Genomic DNA, 23,730 nt, shown 5'->3' with positions numbered 1-23,730 from the left:
GGCTACCAATACACCCATATTAATTAAAGGTTTCTGTAGATTATCAAGCCTATCCAACAAATGAACCAATCCTTCACGAATGAATGACATCCAGTGAATGAACGAATGAAAATTAGTGCCACTGTCAACTTTGAATGAACGACGTTTTACACGAATTTCGAAATTTGGCGAAGGGAATCGTGGGATTATTTTTAATTCTACCGAATATTTAAGTGTCTTGTGGCTTTTTGTTTTTAAGTTAACATTAAAAATGGCTTTCTCCATGTTCCTTCGCAATTCAGGTAATATTTTTCTATCACTTGTATATTTACTGTTACATAACATATGTTTTGTTTTCTAGACGCATTTAGAATGCACAATTATTTATGTCATTTGTGAAATTCTAAGGTATTAAAACTAATTTATAGTTATTATGCAACAATTACGATCTCGGCATTCATCTGTGATAAAACTATATATTACATTTTAGGTTAGAATCGCTTTATAGCAATCTCTTGTTTTTGATTATTATAATATAAAAAACAAAAATAAAAAGTCATTTATTGTCGCAGTAAGTATACAAAAAAAAAACAGTAAAAAACAGCAGTAGGTACAAGCTTAAATTACAGCAGTATATAGTGGTGGTAATTCTCAAATGTTTACTAACTTAAGCTTTTAATATTGTATAATCTTCTAGATCATAAAACTATTGACGTCATAATTACCATACTTGAATATTTTTTAATGTTTACTAATTAATTCGTTCGTAATTGTTTGGGTAATCCCTAGTCACATGTATTAGTTAAAGCACCACTTGCACCATCCCACTAACCTGGAGTTAACCGGTTAAACCGTTAACACAGTGTCAAATAGTACTAGTAACCATGGTCACTCCAGGTTTAACAGGTTAACCCCGAGTTAGTGAATGGTGCAAGTGGCCCTTAGTATTTAAAACTAAATACTTAAATTCACTTTCTTTACCACATATTTAGCTAAACAACAAGTTTTAATCAAGTTCAAAGCTATATTTTGAACTGAATTAAGTTCGACTCTTTTCTGTTGTCATTCGGTCGTATCATCTAGAAGCTTGTTAGAAGTAATGTTGTAACACAAATTTTACTCATGCTTATTGCATGACCCTGGAAATTAATTTTGCGTTAAGTGTGCTTAAAAAAAGGAGTGCACAGGTTTCTAAGGGGCTCAAACGGCACATGTAATACCTCTGGAGTTGTGCAGGCACACTTAAGGTTATGTCAGGCAGAGCTGATAGCTTTTCATCAGGCAGGCTGTAAAACTTGCTGCACCAAATGTGATATTATTATAAAATTCCAAAGTGCGAGTCGGATTCACGCACCGAGAGTTCCATACTTTTTAGTATTTGTTGTTATAGCGGCAACAGAAATACATCATCTGTGAAAATTTCAACTGTCTAGCTATCATGGTTCATGAGATACAGCCTGTTGACAGACAGACAGAAAGACAGACGGACGGATAGCGGAGTCTTAGTAATAGGGTCTCGTTTTTACCCTTTGGGTACGTAAAACCCTAAAAAAAGAACTCCAGCAGATGTTAAAAATGTAAAACTAATATCTTGTTTCAGCATGCACAAGTCGCATATTCAGCCAGCAAGTAATGCGGCTAGCAACGCAACCTGCGTTCGCGCAGCGCGCCGCGGCCGCCTCCGTGCCCCTCAAGAGCTTAGCTCTTAACCAGAGAAATAGCACGCCTATTCTTAATGCTGTAAGTATATCCTGTACATCTTTTATGCTAATAAAAGGGTTACAAAGCCGTTAAGCCAAGTTTTGGCCTGTAATTTATCTAACGAGTGTTATGGCCAAAAAAGATAATTTTGTCAGACCAGGTTTACCAAATTAATATTGGTGACTTTGAAACTAGTAATTAGTCATAAGTTTTTGTCCGCCACCAACCTAACCTTAAATTAAATTTAATCCAGAAACAGGAATGCAATGAATTAACATGATGGTTTAACGCCAGAGCATACCAGCTGCGGTCACGCAAGCGGTGTGCCACCTCTTATAAGGATCTGTATATTACGACACGCGCGTGCACGTCTACGCACACGCATCCAGTGTGCACAGGCCTTTAACTGACATACCGTTCTTTTAGTGACTCACGCACGAATGTTTCAAAAAACCGGTCAAGTGCAAGTCGGACTTGCGCACGAAGGGTTCCGTACCATTACGCAAAAAACGGCAAAAAAATCACGTTTGTTGTATGGAATGCCCTACTTAAATATTTATTTTATTCTGTTTTTAGTATTTGTTGTTATAGTGGCAACAGAAATACATCATCTGTGAAAAATTCAACTACAGCCTGGTGACAGACGGACAGACAAAGCGGAGTCTTAGTAATAGGGTCCCTTTTTATCCTTTGCGTATGGAACCCTAAAAATGAATCTTTACCACTTGCTTGAAAATGTAATCTCTTCGGTCATGTGGTGTGGTGTGTGGTTCGCGACACGTGTCGCGCGAGTGACTAAAAAATTATATCGGTATTACTCGCAACAGTGTAAACTCTAAAAAACTTAAACCTCGTATGTCTCAGGTACGCTCCTTCCGCACGACGGCGCCCGCGCTGGCAGAGCACGGGCACGACCACTCCAAGCTCTGGGTCATCGAGAGAGCCGTCACAGCTGCCATGGTGCCTCTCATCCCCTTGGCGCTTCTGATGCCTAACAAAGTGTTTGACTCGCTACTGGCTATACTCATCACTGCACACAGCTTCTGGTAAGTTTATGTTTTAACGTGAAGGATGTTAACAGCACCTTACAGACCCCTGTTTTGCAATCATAGCAGGTCTCCAAACTTTTGGACTGCGGACAAGAAGCAGCATAGATGAAAATCTGATGGAGGTGCTTGTTTAAGAAGTTTAGAGTTACAGGGTGGCGTTTTATAAAAGGATTGTGACCTGTAATCGCTCTTTGCCTCACTTTATACAAACAAATTTATTATAAAAAGAGACAAACAGCGAGGTATTTTATAAAACGCGATCCTGGATTAAGGTAAGGAAAACTTTATCTGGACTGTACAGCATACACTGCAGGTTATTCCATTCCTTCCCACATCCTTTCAATTTAAAAAACTGGATTATTCGCTATTATGAACACTTATGGGGATCAAAAATAGTTTATTAACGAAGCCACTTCATGGTTAATATGTAGTTTGGAAGAATTAAAGGAAAAAATATAAAATTAGTATGTTCATAGTCAGTTATCTTTTGATTTTTACCTTAAACCTTAACCTGACTAGGTATTGACGGAAAGGTACGAGGAAAAGTTACAATGCCATTGCATTGTTTGATATGGGGTGAATGGGGTGGTCCACATTCCATTCGTTCAGACGAAACGTTTTGCCTCCTCCTTTTTGGTACGGACGGCTAAGGAATGAATGCGCTCCCGCCATCTGTATTCCCTGATCAATATGACCTCGGTCTCTTTAAAACAAGAGTGAATAGGCTGTTACTGAACCGGTGAGCTCCATCTTAGGCCCTGTCTTCACTTTCCATCAGGTGTGACTAGGGCCAATCGCCGATCAGTTTATAATAAAAAAAAAAAAAAATAAGGACGGCTGGGGTGAATAAGGACAAAACTTAAAATGAGATTTACCTCAATTTTTATTTTTGTTATAAGCAAAAACCGGCCAAGCGGGAGTCGGACTCGCGCACGAAGGGTTCCGTACCATTACGCAAAAAACGGCAAAAAAAAATCACGCTTGTTGTATGGGAGCCCCACTTAAATATTAATTTTATTCTGTTTTTAGTATTTGTTGTTATAGCGGCAACAGAAATAAATCACCTATGAAAATTTCAACTGTCTAGCTATCACGGTTCATTAGATACAGCCTGGTGACAGACAGACAGACGGACAGTGGAGTCTTAGTAATAGGGTCCCGTTTTTACCCTTTGGGTACGGAACCCTAAAAATAAACTACATTTAATAGCATAATCACACAGATGTATAATACCAACCTCGCTTAATTCGCAATCCGGTTACACCGGTAACTACATTCCTTAATTTCATTAAGATTATAAAAGTCTCAAAATTACCAATACCATTCCACCTAATCCTTTCCCACCCCCCTTCCCTCCCAGGGGTCTCGAAGCCATGGTGGTGGAATACCTTCGTGTGCTCGTCGTCGGTGAGCTCATCCCCAAGATCGCCATGGGCATAGTGTACTTCCTGACGGCCGTGACGCTGGGCGGACTGTTCTACCTCAATTTCAATGATATCGGCATCTCTAGAGCGTTTTGGAAGATCTGGAAGAATATGAAGAATACTGGGGCGCCGAGTGGACCGCCTCAGGTTATCAATTTATTAATAACTAGCTTTTGCCCGCGTCTTCGTCTGCGTGGAATCAGTAACAAGAGCAGCTAGAGTAAGTTTGACATCAATTATCAGGCACATCCTTAAATCTCTCAATTTCACCCCCCCTTTTCACTCTCTTTAGGGACTTTAGGGATGATTTTCGGTATAAAAACTATCCTATGTTCTTCACCGGGACTCAAACTATCACTATGCTAAATTTCAACTAAATCGGTTCATCGGTTTAAGCGTGAAGAGGTAACACACAGACGGACAGACTTTCGCATTTAAGATATTAGTATGGATTTGAAACATGGGTGTGTTATCTAGTGGGCTTAGCACAGGAGCGCCGCGACAGTACCGTCAACCAGGGTGAATAGGGATGAAACTTAAAATGAGATTTACCTCACAATTTCTTAATATCTACCCACACAAATTGTGTCATACAAAATCTATTATTTTTCAATCGAATGATACAATTCGTGTGGATAGATATTAAGAAATATAATATAGTAATAGAATGTCACATATTACCTGTCCACGAAAAACTTAAATATTTGTTAGCTAGGTCATTCCAGCGCAAAATTCAGAAACTGTTTTACATTAGAATCAATATCTAGAGGAAAGTTCATGAATCAGATTTTTAGGAATCAATAAGTTTGATTCGAATTTTAATCGTTTATGTATTTTAATAATTTTAAGGGTTCCGTACCCAAAGAGTAAAAACGGGACCCTATTACTAAGACTCCTCTGTCCGTCTGTCTGTCTGTCACCAGGCTGTATCCCATGAACCGTGATAGCTAGACAGTTGAAATTTTCACAGATGATGTATTTCTGTTGTCGCTATAACAACAATTACTAAAAACAGAATAAAATAACTTATCCCATACAACAAACGTGTTTTTTTTTTGCTGTTTTTGCGTAATGGTATGGATACGGAACCCTTTGTGCGCGAGTCCGACTCGCACTTGGCCGGTTTTTGTTTATTAGCATTTAGAGTTAACTTTTCAGGATTTTCGTAAGGTAAGGTACCTATAGATAGGTTACGTTTGTCTTATGGCAATCCTGAAAAGTTACGCGTTTCTGAGAAAAAACAAATTATGACTAACGAAAATGTGGACAAACAATACATTATGACTTAAAACTATAGAGACCCATTTTAATAAAATTTAAATTTAACTTATGACTATTTCAGGGGTCTTGAGGCCATAGCCGTCGACTACGTCCGCGCCAGCATCTTCGGCCCCTTCATCCCGAAGCTGGCCATCGGCCTCGTGTACCTCATCTCCATCGCGACCCTCGGCGGCCTCTTCTACATCATCAGCCATGATGTCGGCATCGCTAATGCCATCAAACAGTTCTGGAGTGTGAAGGCTAAGCAGGCGTAGGTTTTGAGGGGATACGGCCCTTTTTACATGCATGTATGAAGAAATCTAGATCTAATCGAGCGTTCTACGGAATTATATATCTTGTCCGGTTTTTTTGACCGTTTTAGGTATACTTTTTAGCATTAGGAAGAACTTCGCAGTATGCATGAAGATATCTATCGCGAACTTATTGTGGCATTACCTAATAATAAAATAATCTCAAGTAGAATACTACTTCTATTTACTAAAAATTTTTTTACCGCAGAAAGTGCCTGATTTAAAATGCCATGCTTAATGAAGTATAGGACTTATAGGAGTTACTTTTTCTTTTACAAAGAAACTCAAAAGATGTTTAGAAAAAGCATCGTCAATTAATTACAATGCTAATCAGACGAAAAAAAACGCGCGTTTGAACTTTGTACAGAGACGTGGAATGCTCCTAACACTAAAATATTACTATAAAAAACCTCATGCATATGGAAAGGGTTTAGACGTATTTGCAAATCGCTAGGACCAGTAATGTTAGTCTATGATCATGGAGCTATTATCAGATATTTTTAATTTTTAATTCAATTGTCTGGAACAATTGAAATTTGACAGTACATGTAGTTATTTTTTAAGGGTTTAACCTTTTCAACGCCATGTCAAACACAAAAGCTGTCACTCAGACGCCACGTTACCGAAGTTGAACTTTATAATAATAATAAAATTCTTTATTTCAGGCCAGATTGCCCATAGATTGTTGACTTTATGCATACGCACGTAGGTCTATGTTGCTCTGTGGTCTGTGACGGATTAATCCATCTTCGACGTTGGACCTACGGTGCGGATATATCCGTCATTGGCTTAAAAAAGGTTAAGCGCTTTTTTTTTTCAGTTTCTACTGGCGCTTACGATTTGCACTATCACCGTTTAAGTTATAGGTAATATTTGCTACTATAAACTCCAATTTAAAATAAGTTTACTTGATTATTTTTTAGTTGAGGAAACAGCATTTTCATATTTAATTTTATGTTTACCTGTTTTTGGCACCAAAACAAACTTTGTTTTTTTTTTTGGGATAATTATAGCGGCAAGTGCTACTAATAACTACGAAATTTTAAATATTTTGCCAGATATTTGACTCGAAAATGTATTAGACCTAGGTCATCTTTTACCATTTTTACATTACATTCAAGTGTAAAAATATGGGTACATATAACTTACTCAATAATATGACCCATAGTTTTTAATTCGCTGACATAAGAGCTATGGGACATGTTTTTGAGTGTGATGTGTGCACCCATATTTTTACACTTGACTGTATCTATTTATTTAGTGACAACTTCGAAATTTTAATGAGATGAAATTTTTATTGGCTTATGTATTTAAATTGATTTTTTTAAATTTTTAACATATGGACTATGGCTATAATGTATATTTGCATGCTTGCTTCGAATCAGACATCTGGCTTGGGGCCGTTCATTTATTACGTAAGATCTTACTGTTACAAGATCCTTGTATGATACTTAAAATTCGAGACAATACCAGGTACTTAATGCGTAGCACAATTCTTTACTTTTTGAAAGTATCGATTCGGTTTAGCATAGTTACCATTGTGCTGTGAAGTATCGGTGGGTTTTGATGTGATTAATTTATTATAGTTTAATAAAGGAAGTTCCTTGTATTCAGACTTTCATTGATATTTCCCCTAAATATTTACCAGGATTGTTGTAGGGTAAAAGTGCCTGTCGTTGGTAGGGTACTTTTGTTTGATCAAAGTTGGAAGCTGGCCATTTTTAGGGTTCCGTACCCAAAGGGTAAAAACGGGACCCTATTACTAAGACTCCGCTGTCCGTCTGTCTGTCACCAGGCTGTATCTCATGAACCGTGATAGCTAGACAATTGAAATTTTCACAGATGATGTATTTCTGTTGCCGCTATAACAACAAATACTATAAACAGAATAATATAAATATTAAAATGGGGCTCCCATACAACAAATGTGTTTTTTTTTGTTTTTTTCCGTAATGGTACGGAACCCTTCGTGCGCGAGTCCGACTCGCACTTGGCCGGTTTTTGTTGTTACTTAGGTGTCAATCAGGTGTTTTACCCCAAATACTGAATGATATAATAAACATACTCCTACTGTGTATTATTATAAGTGTTCAAAATTGAAATAAATCACAATCAAACACATTATTTATATAAATAACATTCATATATTTCATATAAACATTATAATTCAATTAGCAAATTATAGTCTTATCATACTAACTAACTAACTATTAATTTAAGATCTTAAAATAACAGTGACTATATTTACAAAAATAATTTGAGCACATGAAATAAAACTATGAAAACTGATTATATCGCTACCCGTTGACCACGAACGCTGTAAAGGGTTCGAAACGTCGGGATGTATAAATTCAATATACGCGATATAGTCCGAAGACATTGTGTATTGCTGCATTTTAATAAATTGATGATTCAGAATATCTGCCAAGTTAAACCAGTTTGACAGCACTGGCTTCCCTCGAATGCGGCTGACCCATCCGTTTTCATCGTTTTATTTCATGTGTCTATCGCGGTAACCGAAGGCAATATTAGTTTGAGCACATGTAATGAATGCATTATATAGTATGCTCTTTATAGTTTATTTGTCATTGATTAAAAAAATAAAGCTATGGCTATTGAATTAAAATTATTTATACTACACATAAATAAATAATTTATCTCTCTATTTAGTCATAGTAGCGCATACCTAAAGGGGCCCACTGACTATCAGTCCGCCGGACGATATCGACCTGTCAGTAAGAACAAAAATTTGACAGATCCATTATCCAGAGGCCGTGAGTTCAAGTCTCACCCAAGGCAGTAATTTTTCCACTTTTAAATTTTTTCTAAGCTTAATAGCATCGATCGCAGACGTTTCTGCTTGTTAAAAATTTGACAGTTCCACAACTGACAGGCCGATATCGTCCGGCGGACTGATAGTCAGTGGGCCCCTTTAAGGTAATAGCAAATTTAATTTTAAATTTCTGTGTAGTAATTGTGATGCTTCACGAAATATGAAGACTTTTACAGACTAATGCCTGTGTAAACATTAGTTTACAAAAAGTCCAAAATAGGTACATTGAAAAATTTTTTGGAATATTTTTCTCACTGACACGTATTTACAAAATGTCAATCATTTAACTAAAACAAAATCTTCAAAATATTTCTTTTAGCAAAATTATCAATTATAAACCGCAGTAAAAATTGACAATGAATTTTGGCCCAACCTGTAAATACTGCTGATTAAAACAATGGATCATAATGTGTAGAAATACTCAGCATAATTTTCACATACATGGAGGTAGACGAAATACTATTATTTTATTACATAAAGGTAATTCTGCTATTATTAACATATTTTATTTACGTTATAAATTAATATGAGCTACCTAAGGTGGTCGTATCCTACGTACCACAAATGTACTTATTCGAAATATCTGGCAGTCTAAAAAAATAAGACCCTTGAAAATTATGCCAACAATTTTCATATTTCATATGCTAGTGTTTCATAGTACTAATAGTTAACTCATAGTAGCAAATCATTTTGACAGTTCTAAAAAAGAAACTGATTTGACTAGTAGTTAAAGTTATGAGACAAATTGAACGAATGATAATTTAACGCGTTAGCTGCCATGAGCATCACCGGTGGGATCATAAGCTCACTTAAATTTCTATTTGGCGTGGGAGCAATACTGTAGGAGTAGCATGGTGGGCAGCCAACGTGTTAACGACAACCCAACCAACGTGGCGTGGAATTACAGATACCTAGGTAAAAAAGCGCTGACATTTTAATTTTTATACATGACGCTTTTTTGTGTACGTAGCCTCTACGGTGCAATAAACTAATTTACCTACACACAAAAAAATCTTATCGTGCCATAGATGAGGGCGTGGCGATTGTTAGATGCATCTTCGTTGATTAAATTAAAAATTTCCTATCTAAGTATCTATACTTAAATCGCTTACGTAGTCTGAAGAAATATGCTAGATGTTCATAGAGCTCTATATGCTGATTTGCCTTGTTATGTAGGAAACAATTTTTTTTACAAGTTTTAGGGTTGAGCCATACTTGTTCAGAAGACCTATCCACATATCGTCAAATGACAAGCAAAACTCACTAATTTATACTACAAGTTCACAGTTGTAGTGAACCGCGTTATTAATAAAAGAAGGCTGATTTTTGTTATTTTTTAAACTGTGAGTTTTTGTCGACAACCTTTTGACGCGGACCGCACTTTGTTATTTTGTTAATATTTAAGACTATCAGGTATTTTCGTTTGTCAATATTACATACAAAATAGCCAGGGAGGCTCGCGGGCCGCAAGTGAGAGGTTCGCGGACCGCCTGTTGCCGACCGCTGTCGTAGAGTTATGAATTAAGGTTGGAAAAACATCTTGTCAAGAGCGTCCGGAACAGGTCCAACCTTTTTATTCGTTTTCAGATTATATGGAATTTGACTGTTTTCGCGGGTTGAACACGCGAATTTAAAGACTGCTCTAGTCTATGTCGCTAGTCGCCAACTACGCCTGCACATGATTCCTGTGGAATATCTGCAGTGCCTCCCACTGCTTGGTGTGCAGCAATATGTGTGGCCGCCGAGTACGCATGTGCTCTACCGCTTCCACCGGGGACCAGCCATTTTTCTAAAAAAACAAACACCTAACTTATTAACATTTTAAGAAAACTCCATTGAACGTTAAGTCAAAAACTGTGCCGCAAATATCTTATAAAATTACAGGTCGATTCACGAAAGCTGTCACGAATGGAATGAATGAGTGAATGGAAATATCTATGTGTCACACATTAACCTTTTGGACGCCTTGTCAAAACACAAAAGCTGTCACTCTCACGTCACGTCACCGAAGTGTCAAATCTGAAACTGAACTTTATGCACATGCACGTAGGTCTATGTTGCTCTGTGGTCTGTGACGGATTAATCAGTATTTGGCGTTGGACCTGCGGTGCCGATATATCGGTCGTTGGCGTCCAATAGGTTAACCAATAAAATGGTGACTGGCTGTATACTTAATGGCTGTGTAATTTCTCTTGAACTGTTGTATATTTTGGTACACAGTGTATAAATAAAATATAAATATAAATATATACTGACACGTGTGTCAGTCACACAATGATTGATATAATTCGTTTCGTTCATTCATTTTGCCAGCTTTCGTGATTCGACCTGTATGTACGGTGCAACTTGGTACCTAATCCAACTCGGTGCCGCAAACGGTATGACATTATAGTTACGAGTGAAATTGCACCTGTAACTTTGCGCTGTTTATAATGCGTCTGTCAAGTCTATGTTTATACTTTGACTTAGAAACGATGATTTCAATTCGTCGGAATCTTTTTATGTAGCTATGTTCACTTTTTACTCGATTTTATAAAGCGATTTTGTAAATTCGTTTTTCGTTTAAAAATCGAAATTGTTATATGACTGTCCATAAAACTGACAAACGAACGACAGACCTTCTGTTTAGTTAGTGTTCGAATTTAAAAACTTACCAGCATACCGACTTAGCCGACTGGCGTCGCGCTGCGGGACCGCCCAGCCTTGCATTGCACGTACACAGTGCCACTGTTCACTGTGTTACAAACTGTTCACTGTATAAACTTACCATCATAAGGTAGCAGACTAGCGTCGCGCTGCGGGTCCGCCCGGCCTTACAGTGTACGTACACAGTGCCACTGTTCACTGTGTTACAAACTGTTCACTGTATAAACTTACCATCGTAAAGTAGCAGCCGACTAGCGTCGCGCTGCGAGTCCGCCCGGCCTTACAGTGCACGTACACAGTGCCACTGTTCACTGGGTTACAAACTGTTCACTGTATAAACTTACCATCATAAGATAGCAGCCGACTAGCGTCGCGCTGCGGGTCCGCCCGGCCTTACAGTGTACGTACACAGTGCCACTGTTCACTGGGTTTTCACTTGTTATCCGCTTTATTTTACTGTCGAGTGGCAGAAACCTGAAACGACAACGTATACAACTTTAACCTTTTCGACGCCGTGTCAAACACAAAAGCTGTCACTCGGACGCCACGTCACCGAAGTGTCAAAACTGAAATTGAACTTTATGCACATGCACGTAGGTCTATGTTGCTATGTGGTCTGTGACGGATTAATCGGTCATTAGCGTTGGACCTACGCTGCCGATATATCCGTCATTGGCGTCCAAAAGGTTAAATTATTGTGGACCCTATTCCAAAAGTTATAAGGTTTACCAATGGTGAGTCAAGTATGTTACTTTTAGTACGTTTCCTTTATCTAATTATCTAAATTAACAGACTAGCCTCACCTGTTAATGAACCTAACTCCTTCGTACAGCTTCTCCTGGTCAGGGGTCTCGAATATGTCCGTGGTCGCTAGCTGTAGGAATTCTACGCCGTGCTCGCGCCATTTCTGAAACAAATAATTCATATAAATGTATTTCAATTTTATTTTCTCTATGAAACTATAGATATATTTATTTGTCTTTAAATTTTGAACAAAAGCTATGTATGCTGTTAGTTTATACAGGGTGGCTAAAAAATAAGTGCATTCCCGTTGCCAGGGAGGTTTTGGGATTATACTGAGCAACTTTTACTATGGGACCAACCCCGAAATCGCGAAACAAAATTTGGCTGATTCATTCATTTTGGTTGGTCCATTTTCTATGGGAGGGTAATTTTTTTTTGCGATTTCGTTTTTCGTCCCATAGTAAAGGTTACTCAGTATAATCCCAAAACCTCCTGGCAACGGGAATGCACTTATTTTTTAGCCATCCTATAAAAAAATAAAAATAAAAAAGGTGATAAATCGCGCTGTGTGAGTATCTGTACACGTCGAAGCGCGCAAACAAATATGTAACACCATCAACTCCCCCAAACTCAATCGGTCTACTCCCACGCGCATTGAGCTTTCCTTGCCCAGCTCTTACCCCTTTGAAAACACTATTAATATCCCCCTCTCATTCTTGAATCTCGAGCGCAGATTAGTCACAGTCAGCAATAGAAGTATCAGATAAGTTGTTAAAAATAATCTAAGCTCGCTCTTATTCTCTTAACAAAGTGTTCCGTTACTTTTGGACAAAAGCAACAACGAAATATAGGTACCTATACCTACATACCTAAGTCTGTCAGGATGATGGCGATGATGATAGTTTTTTCTTAACATACACTTTTCTTATTATAATCACTACATAACAAAGTCGCTTTCCGCTGTCTGTCCGTCCATCTGTCCCTATGTATGCTTAGATCTTTAAAACTATACAGCTGATTTTGAAGCGATTTTTTTTTTAATAGATAGAGTGATTCAAGAGGAAGGTTTATATGTATTATTTGTAAAGGTTTTGTGTAAATTAATTGAACTACCCGTGCGAAGCCGGGGCGGGTGGCTAGTTCAAAAGTAAACAATAAACGAGGTTGTAGAAAACAATACAATTCATCTTCCTCGCGTTGTCCCGGCATTTTGCCACGGCTCATGGGAGCCTGGGGTCCGCTTGGCAACTAATCCCAAGAATTGGCGTAGGCACTAGTTTTTACGAAAGCGACTGCCATCTGACCTTCCAACCCAGAGGGGAAACTAGGCCTTGTTGGGATTAGTCCGGTTTCCTCACGATGCTTTCCTTCACCGAAAAGCGACTGGTAAATATCAAATGATATTTCGTATATAAGTTCCGAAAAACTCATTGGTACGAGCCAGGGTTTGAACCTGCGACCTTCGGATTGCAAGTCGCACGCTCTTACCGCTAGGCCACCAGCGCGTAGAAAACAATACAATAAAGGACATAAAGTAGTAAGTACCTAATATAAATAAAACATGACTTCCCGCACGCACGCATTAGGATCTACCAACGCGATCTATTTACTGACAAAGACCCTACAGATAATGTACATGTTCACTTATCGTATAAAAACGATCATTCATAAGGATAAAGAATATATTGGGAACAATATACATTTGTCTCTGAACTGTGAACTTTATTTAAATTAGAAAAATCTGACGTCTATAGCTTCCTGCTACGCATTTTTGAAGACATAAGGTAGGTAAGGTACAAGTACTCCCCTAACCCTTTAACTAACACTTTGCGCGCCAACCGCTATAAGATGAGGTACCTTTACCCGTGGAAGATAACTTTATTTTAATAAAATAACAGAAAGATTGGGAATATAGGGATAATGGACCCTAATATTATAGGACTATAGGTGATATTAGCAATAATAAAATATTTAATAAACTGCCAGATCCTATAAAAAATGAATGAAATGAAAAAAAAATAATCTCTTTAAATCAAAAAATGTTACTACACACTGAACAAATATTTAAATGATAATAATATCAAAGAAAGATATAACTCCGTAATAGATGGATACAGTCTAAGGAAAAAACGTGCCTCGAAAATCAAGAAAATTTGATTCTCGTTCAGAGGGCGCTACTAGCTTTGGCCTACTGTCGTATAGATGGCGTTGACGGTTTCGTTTGTTATTTAACAATTTTAACGCATATCAGTGAAAGAACATGGGTCAAAATCATAAAAATAATTAATGCAAATAAAAAAATCTGTTATCCATATTTAAATACATTTTATGGTATTTTTATAAATCTTCATTTTTAGTTTTAAAGTGTGTCGACAGATGGCAGTAAATTAACTGGGCTTACAAAATTTACTATGACAGTACCGCTCTAGTATAAGTTACTCTATGATAATATAAACGAGAATAACGAAAAAATATCGTATGAGTAATAAATATTAAGTAATTATGTAATTTACTATCAATGTAAAATTAGATCACACACTATAGTATATTTATGTACGATGTTTATCTAAATCATAGAGTAACTTATACTAGAGCGGTACTGTCATAGTAAATTTTGTAACCCCAGTAAATTCACTGCCATCTGTCGACACACTTTAAAACTAAAAATGAAGATTTATAAAAATACGATAGAATGTATTTAAATATGGATAAATGATTTTTTTTATTTGCATTAATTATTTTTATGACTGACCCATGTTCTTTCACTGATATGCGTTAAAATTGTTAAATAACAAACGAAACCGTCAACGCCATCTATACGACTGTAGGCCAAAAGTAGTAGCGCCCTCTGATCGAGAATCAAATTTTCTTGATTTTCGAGGCACGATTTTTCCTTAGACTGTATCCATCTATTACGGAGTTATATCTATCTTTGTCTAAATGTAAATGTTTTGTAAATTTAGTATTTAAGAAAGTTTGCTGTGCCCTAACAGGATATCGTTGTACCACTATATTTTATTTAACACCTGTATGTAATGAACATAATTGCAATAAATAAATGAAATTAGTTTCTGAAGTATTGAGCACTGATGGCCTAGCGGTAAGAGCGTGCGACTTGCAATTCGGAGGTCGCGGGTTCAAACCCCGGCTCGTACCAATGAGTTTTTCGGAACTTATGTACGAAATATCATTTGATATTTACCAGTCGCTTTTCGGTGAAGGAAAACATCGTGAGGAAACCGGACTAATCCCGACAAGGCCTAGTTTCCCCTCTGGGTTGGACGGTCAGATGGCAGTCGCTTTCGTAAAAACTAGTGCCTACGCCAATTCTTGGGATAAGTTGCACAGCGGACCCCAGGCTCCCATGGAGCCGTGGCAAAAATGCCGGGACAACGCGAGGAAGATGATGATGATGAGTTTCTGAAGTATTCAGATTTACCCAAATACAACTTACACACATAATAACAAACACATCAAGATTTCATGATCTTACCTCAGCATCATTTGAAAATATCTTTAATTCATATGTTTCATTCATTGAGACTACTGCCTTTAAGTTTTCCTCCTCCTTGAGCTGCAAAAAACACATTTACATTTTAGATTTTTTTACATCTAATTGCATCATACATTCATTCATATATTCACAATGAGGCCAAGAAGGTTGCTCAAGACAGAAAGGCGTAGAAGGATCTTGTGGAGGCCCTATGCACCTCCGGGGGCCCTAGGACAAACAACAACAACATACATCACCAGAGAGTACTTGTTAGGGTTCCGTACCCGAAGGGTAAAAATGGGACCCTATTACTAAGACTCCTCTGCCTGTCACCAGGCTATATCTCATGAACTGTGATAGCTAGACAGTTGAAATTTTCACAGATGATGTATTTCTGTTGCCGCTATAACAACAAATATTAAAAAGTACGGAACCATCGGTGGGCGAGTCCGACTCGCACTTGTCTGGTTTTTTTTTTGTTTATTGTGATATCAAATTGTTCAATTAACCCTCAACCAAAGTTCAATTATAATTTAAAACTTTTCAAGGTTATCTCTTGGATTGCAAATTTAGGCCAGTTATAATATAATAAGTTCCAAATTCCAAAGTTTAAGTTATAATAAAAGTGGTCCTATTAGATTATTTTAAACCGGGTCACTCACGTATTATTAAGTCGAATAGCTCGACATGTTTCGGTCCAATTTACGAGGACCGTCTTCACGGAGACACGACTCGTTTAAAATAATCTAATATGTTTGAGTCTCACGGGAGTTTTATAAGTGGTCCTGTTGACAGGTTAAAGATATAAGTGACATATATCTTTAACCCGTCAACAGATATAACTAATGCCTGTGGAAAACTTCAATAGTGCATAGGGCAAAGCTTTTTATTTCATTTTATACTAACTTTATAAACCAGTTACAATTTCAACAATTCTTATGAGATATAGATGTGTATGAGAGGGGCATTACCTGCTAACCTGCTGAAGCAAGTCATTTAGTTGAAACTATTCATACTTAATGCTGATTTATATCACATATACTTTACAACATACCACAAATTGGAGTATAAAATACAAAACTCGTATTCTTTTTAAATATACACTAGCTTTTGCCCGCGACTTCGTCTGCGTGGAATTAGTAATTTGGGTACCTTAATTCTTAAATAAATCTGCTTTTTAATACATCCTTTTTCACCCCCAAATTGGTCCAAACCATACATTTCCACCCCATTTTTTACACTCTTAAGGGTTGATTTCGGGGATAGAATTATTCTATATCCTTTCCCACAGCTCAAACTATCCCCATACCAAGTTTCATCTAAATCGGTTCAGCGGTTATTGATTCCCCATACAAATTTTAACCCCCCTTTTCACCCCCTTGAGGGGTGAGTCTGGGATAAAAAGTATCCTATGTCCTTCCCCGGGACTCAATCTGTATACCAAATTTCAACTAAATTGGTTCAGCGGTTTAAGCGTGAAGAGGTAACACACAGACAGACAGACTTTCGCATTTATAATATTAGTATGGATTGGTATTGACAATTGTAGTTCATGCTGTAAGGCCAGCACCTTAACTGGTAATTGTTTGCCATTAGTTTATGACACTGGTTCAATTACTAATCACTGAACAAATACATTATTGACTTATGTCTTACTTTTTATAAAGCCCACATTCTATATATCCATACAAAACTAAGTACATATTTCAAGTTTAACCAAGACAGACATTAGCAAAGTTAGCAAAACTATGTAAATAAGTAAATCATACGTCACACGCTGACCATTCATTCAATTAAACTAAATTCCCTTTCAAAAAGTTTCACTTTCCAAGGCAAAGACTTTAGATAATAACCTAAAATGAGTACCTGTTTCGTCATCGCCTGGAAAGGCAGGGCGCCAAGGATCACTGTGTCATCCATCCGGTCATACCAGCGCCGGCTGGTCATCCTTTCCATCATCACATTGTAGAATAAAGTTGGATAGAACGTCACCCTCGCGAACATAGCTGTGCCCTAGAATTTACAGTTAACTTAAAATACCAACGGTAGCAACGGACCGGCGTTCAAAACATGCCACTCGGTAATGAAGATGCCGTGCCGTACCATGGTGAAAGCGGTCGTGGTGGGGTGATTTGAATTAATTTTGTTTTGCGTCCTCCTTTGAGAAGTGCTAAGTGCTTGCACCGATCAGCTGTCACTTCGTACACATGACAGTGACAGTGACGTTTTGTAATGTTGCCATTATTGAAACAGTTAAATTAAACCTCCCATTCATTATCATTGAATGGTTGGTTGCACATGCGTAATCAGTTAACCACCGTTTCCCTGTCCGGGATGAACTTTAGCAAGAGCGCGAGAGAGCTTTCTACTAGAAAATATTTAAAGATCAATTGTTAGTCTCTCCAGCATGGGCCAGCCTTGCTGGATAGTGGATACTGAGCTTTAAAGCGCATTCAAATTGAACGCTCTTTGTTGAACGAATGAACGCAGCCACCCCGTAGTGCTAAATTTGAAACATTGAAATGGATCTGTCAAAATTTTAGTGATCTTTTTGAATACCTTTTTAATAAAAAAAGGGTAGAATTATACCAAAAAAATAGAAATGTGAAATTATTAGTGCCAAAATAAATTATCTTCGCCTGCGGGACACCTCGAACGGGATCGGTCCTTAACTCGTAAGTAACCTAGGCGTTAGTTTGACGAGAAAATAAAAATGTTTTAATGTGCTGTAATGCCGCATAATGTTATCGATTTTTGATTGTTTAAAACAGAATGCGGTTGTAAATGTGTTTCCGCTTTGTGCTTCTGACTGCGGCTTGCGACATGGTCGTAATTTTACTTGTGCAAAATGATTGGCTTTAAAGAACCCTATATAATTTTCTTATCTACCTACATATACCCATTATTTGTCGAATTTACTATATTCAAAATTATGTATATATTTAACTGAACTTAACTTTTTGGCTGTTCAAGCTGTTCCTTTAGGTAGCCAGTGCAGCTACAAAAATAAATGTAGACAAATGAAATAAAACACATGAAACTGATGACTAATGAAATTTAATGGCTACATAAGGGGCCAGTGGACCTTGAAAGATTTATATGAATAATATTTACACACTCAAATTGAATCACATATATAATTCTTAAGCCTTATAAGTTCTTGCATGCAGTCTTGTGTAAGTTGGAGGTAGCCTTTTAGTCAGATTATAAATAAAATAAATAAATAACTAAACAAGTAGTGTGAAATTTAATTTAGTTAGATATTGCCACATCTCTCTAGCAGAATGCAGTTATTTGCAGGACTGCAAGCAAGACTGTATACAGGGCTTGTATGAAGAAAATCTTAAAAGAAAAATAATCCCGTATAAAAAAGTAACAGTTTGTTTTCCCCATGTTGGCTCGAGCCATGGATCCTGTGGAGGAGGCAGTGCTAGTGAGTAAGACCCCTCCCGTCCCGGACACACCTAGGGTACATGCAAAATGCCACAACCGTCCACATACCAGGTGGTCCGCTGTACTTGACATAATACTTTTATATATATTTTATATTACAATGTTCTTGAAATCCAAATTATCAAAAATTTTATTATACATGTAAACTTTTAACACAAATGCATGAATTAATTTCAATTTAATGACAGTGATAAGCAAGTAACTGTCTAGTGAGAGCACTCTATGAGACTCTTTACACTTTTTTTACCACTTATTTATTGATAAGAAGCAAATTGATAGTTCTTAAAATAGCTGCATCTATCTGTAGCGGTATATATTTATTTTATTTGTTTTTTTTTTTACAATTTATGAGTGAATTTTTCTAAAATCCTAATGTCGAGGGGCCCACTGACTATCAATCCGCTGGACGATATTGGCCTGTCAGTTGTTTGGAACTGTCAAATTTTTGTTCTAACTGGCAGGCCGATATCGTCCGGCGGACTGATAGTCAGTGGGCCCCCATAAAGCTCCATAAAGCTAGTTAATTCTTATTGGATTTCAAGATCATTACCACATACTATTATTACATTAACTTTTATACACATTAGCACACAATCAATGCCAAACTGCATGATAGGTATATTGTGTCACTCAGCAGATGTTTCTATGGTTGTAGCTGCTTCCTTTTAGGTTTTGTCCTAGCTTTTTTATATACTAAATATATGCTAAATACTCTGCAATCTCTGCATTGATACTTTTATGGCTAGTGCTTTTTTTTATTTTTATTCAGTAACAATGTTGCATGGTTATTCTTTAAAAATATTTCTTTAGATATAAATTGTTGACAACAAACGTGATTTTTGTCAAATTGTTGTATAGGAGCCCCACTTAAATATTTATTTTATTCTGTTTTTAGTATTTGTTGTTATGGCGGCAACAAAACTACATCATCTGCGAAAATTTCAACTGTCTAGCTATCACCGTTCTTGAGATACAGCCTCGTGACAGACAGACAGACGGATAGTGGAGTCTTAGTAATAGGGACCCGTTTTTACCCCGTGGGTACGGAACCCTAAAAAATTCATAGCGTCAATCAAATGTCTATTGCATACAGTTTATTATTCCTCATTGCAATTTTTTTTTAATCAATATTTTTTTGTATATTAACTAACCATTGTAATAACTGAATATTCATTCAAATATGTACAAGTTTTCACTTTGTGTAATAATTACCCTATGGGGTAACTGACTCGTCTACCGTCAGTCAACCGTATCTGAAATTACGCTATGTTATAGAAACATTAGTAACCATAGCAACCTCACAGCTAACCTAGTGTTATTGCAAAAACAACTTTAAATTCATACATGGAAAGTTCAAATTTCGATTAATTATCACCGCTATAAGAGCTTGTTAAAACTACTAATCGATAAACAATACTGGCACACTGGCACGTCCATCGACAATCAATTGTTTTTTTAACGAATCGGGTTTTTCGCGCCATTGATGAATCGCGATTAAAAAGTTTTCCCAGAGCGAGACGAGCTTATCTGTCTTGTGTAAATGTGTCTCGTTCTAACGTAGCGCGTGTGTTTTGAACCTGTCAGTCGCGTGATGACTCAGCGGCGTAGCGCTGCTGTCCACCGTGTTGTGAAAATTGTGCGATGGGAAAAGTATTCGAGTGAGTTTTCTATTTTATTGTTAATATAATGTTTATGGCTAATTATAATAGGTATAATTTTTTATTCTTGTATAAAATAAATCTTTGTTTATGTAGGTACTTTTTTTTTCTTTACATATAAAAAAGTGTACTACCAGAAAATAAGGGAGATTACACTATGAAGTTTAGTGTTATAGGTAATAACGTATGAAGTTTATTTATATCCACATGTCCTATTGATTTTTTCTAACTATATTCGATTATAATATATAACATTGACATTACTTTTATCTCTTTATCGTCAATTCATTTAAAAATAACATTGATTTTCTGTGAGCATACATAATAAAGTAAAATCAAGATTACAGATGTGATAGTTGCGGAGTTTCAAAAAAATTTGAAAAGTTCGCGGAAATTTCAAGAAAATTACATAGGAAATTATGGACCAAGGCCTCCAGTGTCCAGACCTTTTAAAGACCTGGAAAAATTTAGATCCCCAAATCCCCATACAAAAATATGAGAAGTTTCAGAAATTTTACAATGTAGAAATGTCGCCATTTTGGAAACTTTCCGACGGGACTTATCAAAGATAATATGTACCTAATTATTATCTTTCAAAATGGATTTCAAGTTTCGTGGTTATATAACCATTAACGTATCTTAGAATAATACATACGTACTCGTAACGAAAACTCAACCTTATCGGGTGTTCCAGAAAGTAAGCACAACTTTGCAATGCTGCTTTTTGGATTCATAATACTAACTAGAAAAAAAAGTTATATGAAATCGTCAGTTACTTATTTATCTATAATTATTTACATTCGTCACAAAGCTTGTGTGCAAAATACGCGAAATGCGGGGCATTTCTCCAGAAAACCAAAATAGGCATATTGTGCAAAAAAACGATTCCTAACATCACGCTCAAAGTTTGCGAATTCTGCAGTAGTTAACATCGGATCCGTATGTGAGGCTATTCGAAAGTATAGTGAGGATTCACCTTTTTCGATGCACCAAGAAGTGGTCGGATAAGGAGGCCTGTGGATCTAAAATTGGACCGTAAGATTCCTCAAGTGTTCCGCAAAAAAAAACGTCTGTTAGGGATGTGGCCAAAAAATTACGAACATCGGCTAGCAATGTCCAACGTGCTAAGGTAAAGGATTAGTTTAAAAACCTTTAGAAAGTAAAAGAAATCAAAGTGGAGAACTAAACAGGCCGCATGCGTGAAACCACGGGCGAGAAAATTTTATGATAGCCTATTGTGCCGAAAAGACAAAACTTGCGTAAAATTTTGCTATCTATGAAATGTTTCCAGTAGGTGACCAATTGTACACTGTACGAGAAAACCAGGATGTCAATAATGCCGAAAAGTCCATTTTCGCCAAAAAATTCAGCAAAAAGCAATGGTTGTTTTTTTTAATGGTTTGACAGGCCATTTGTGAGTGCGGGAAGTTGTCTAAGCCATTTGTGTAAACAATGAAGGCTGATATAGTTGGTCAAGCAAATCTTGTCAGTAAATAAGAACAAAAAAACTATACTCATCCTTTTCTTTTGGGTGCTAGTACTAGTGTAAGACAAAGATAGTATGATTATCTCTGTCTATGTTTGAAATGAGACAGTCCCTTGACAGACTATACCTTCATCTTGGAGTGCCCGAATCACCGCTTGTTGCCCATGGTACGTTGTAACAAACCTGCATACCGCGCGCACTAGCCGGTTGTAAAGAAAAATAAGCCATTCGCCCTTATTTTGTTTTTTTTTCTCATCATTTTTTTCTTGTAATTTTGTTGCAAATAACACAACTCTGATTTTATTTAATATGACTCAATGCTTATGATTTGTGACAAGAGAAAATTGATGACAAAAAAAAAACAAAAGACGGGCGAATAGCTTGTTTGTTTTTACGACCGGCCAGTGCGCGCTATGCATGTTTGCCATGTTACACTGTTAGCATTAGGGTCCTGTCTTGTTTTGGCCAGATTTGGCATCTGTACACTTCTCCAAGAGAGAACAGATTTGAATATGTGCCTAAGTAAATTAATCCGTCGAACTGCCTGGAAGCCAGGCCCTTTTTGGGCTCTTACTAAGGCATATCTCTGAAAAAACATTAAGCCTGCAGATTCTATCGAGGCCTTCAAAAAAACTGGTTGCAAGCCTCCAAAGTCATCGGACATAAATCTGTGCTGAAGCGGATGTCGAGGGTTTAATCCAAGGTGCGATCTCTGGCTTGGTTGACGATGTCAAAAATATGGTACCTGAATTTGTTGCACAATACGTAGACTGACTACTAAATAATTGTAAAACTTAAGAAAAATATTGTTTTATATTATTTGAAGCTTGTGCTTCACAGAAAACCGCCTAGGGGGTGGTCTGTGTTATGCTTATACTTTCTGGAACACCCGATATTCCTATGAGTTTGAGTTGAAATTACAACGATTTGTGCCATTTTCAACCAAAGGGGTACTTATTGTCGCTTGTCAGTAAGGCGCTATTTCCGTATATCTTTAATTACAAATCAACCTTATCGACTACCGACAATGTGGTACCTTTTGGTTGAAAACGTCACATTTATGCAGAAAGGTCAAAATGTCAAGTTTCCACGACTTTTTCTCAGTGTTGTAAAACCATAAGTCAACACTTCTTACATTTCCATTCAGACTTGAACCGATTGTAATTGTAAACATCCGTAGTCGAGTTCACAAACCTCTTTACAAGCCAACGTTCCAAACATATATTCACACGCATCTAACCCCTATTTCACCACGGTGACAGGTGCGACAATTGTCGACATCACTGTTACGGACATCACATGCCTCCATAAGCTACGGTACCCACTTACCAAAGGACGGGCGGTGTGCTTGTTTGTCAAGAATGACCGAAAATTCTTTTAAATCTTGTGACAATTAGCCTCATGCATGAAGTTTATATTTGAACGAAATATGTTTTATTCGGATGTTTGTTACGGTTATATCATGTTACAAATGCATTTCCGTTTTTAAATTACCATTTAATTACTTAAAATTATAAATAAAAAGTACAAAAATTTGCCCGCGAAAAGCTAGTGAGCGAAACGCTCGAAACGCCACGTGACGTCACGCGTTCGACAGATTAGTGTCATTAGTAGCAAACGTCAGTTGGACCGCCTAACGTGTGACGTCATCACGCTCTGTCGAATTCGCGCCAAAAATTATGAGCGTTTCAAC

General features: G+C 37.1%; 3 protein-coding genes across 3 annotated transcripts in view; 2 read left to right on the top strand and 1 right to left on the bottom strand.

The window, feature by feature from the left end:
* Positions 1–118: 118 nt before the first annotated feature.
* LOC134748115 (succinate dehydrogenase [ubiquinone] cytochrome b small subunit, mitochondrial) lies at positions 119–7,333 on the top strand. Its single transcript, XM_063682812.1, has 4 exons — positions 119–281; positions 1,580–1,719; positions 2,545–2,726; positions 5,496–7,333. The coding sequence occupies exons 1-4, from the start codon at positions 251–253 to the stop codon at positions 5,686–5,688; spliced, it is 546 nt and encodes a 181-aa protein (XP_063538882.1). The 5' UTR covers positions 119–250; the 3' UTR covers positions 5,689–7,333.
* Positions 7,334–8,676: 1,343 nt separating this feature from the next.
* Positions 8,677–17,680, bottom strand: LOC134748145 (phosphatidylglycerophosphatase and protein-tyrosine phosphatase 1). Its single transcript, XM_063682852.1, has 6 exons — positions 17,544–17,680; positions 17,307–17,453; positions 15,441–15,521; positions 12,007–12,110; positions 11,548–11,677; positions 8,677–10,346 (listed from the first exon to the last, which is right to left on the bottom strand). Exons 1-6 carry the CDS (start codon positions 17,544–17,546, stop codon positions 10,224–10,226), a joined length of 588 nt encoding a protein of 195 aa, XP_063538922.1. The 5' UTR covers positions 17,547–17,680; the 3' UTR covers positions 8,677–10,223.
* Positions 17,681–18,823: 1,143 nt separating this feature from the next.
* The window catches only part of LOC134748655 (tubulin polyglutamylase TTLL5), a 55,621-nt gene continuing 50,714 nt past the window's right edge, over positions 18,824–23,730 (top strand). The window contains exon 1 of the mRNA XM_063683450.1: positions 18,824–18,944. Within this exon, the coding sequence (XP_063539520.1) occupies positions 18,832–18,944 (113 nt within the window). The 5' untranslated portion in view covers positions 18,824–18,831. The remainder of the gene's footprint in view (positions 18,945–23,730) is intronic.

The sequence above is a fragment of the Cydia strobilella genome, chromosome 16, assembly GCF_947568885.1.
Source record: "Cydia strobilella chromosome 16, ilCydStro3.1, whole genome shotgun sequence".
NCBI lineage: Eukaryota > Metazoa > Arthropoda > Insecta > Lepidoptera > Tortricidae > Cydia > Cydia strobilella.
This window is presented reverse-complemented; position numbering and strand designations above follow the sequence as displayed.

Bases quoted from the DNA above. Each gene is read 5' to 3' on its own strand.
- LOC134748145 (XM_063682852.1), bottom strand. The intron at 15,522-17,306 runs GTACTCATTTTA...TGTTTTTTGCAG, and splicing joins TCCAGGCGATGACGAAACAG to CTCAAGGAGGAGGAAAACTT. The intron at 12,111-15,440 runs GTAAGATCATGA...TATTTGTTTCAG, and splicing joins TATTTTCAAATGATGCTGAG to AAATGGCGCGAGCACGGCGT.
- LOC134748115 (XM_063682812.1), top strand. From the start codon at position 251: ATGGCTTTCTCCATGTTCCTTCGCAATTCAG. The intron at 282-1,579 runs GTAATATTTTTC...ATCTTGTTTCAG, and splicing joins CATGTTCCTTCGCAATTCAG to CATGCACAAGTCGCATATTC. The intron at 1,720-2,544 runs GTAAGTATATCC...CGTATGTCTCAG, and splicing joins GCACGCCTATTCTTAATGCT to GTACGCTCCTTCCGCACGAC.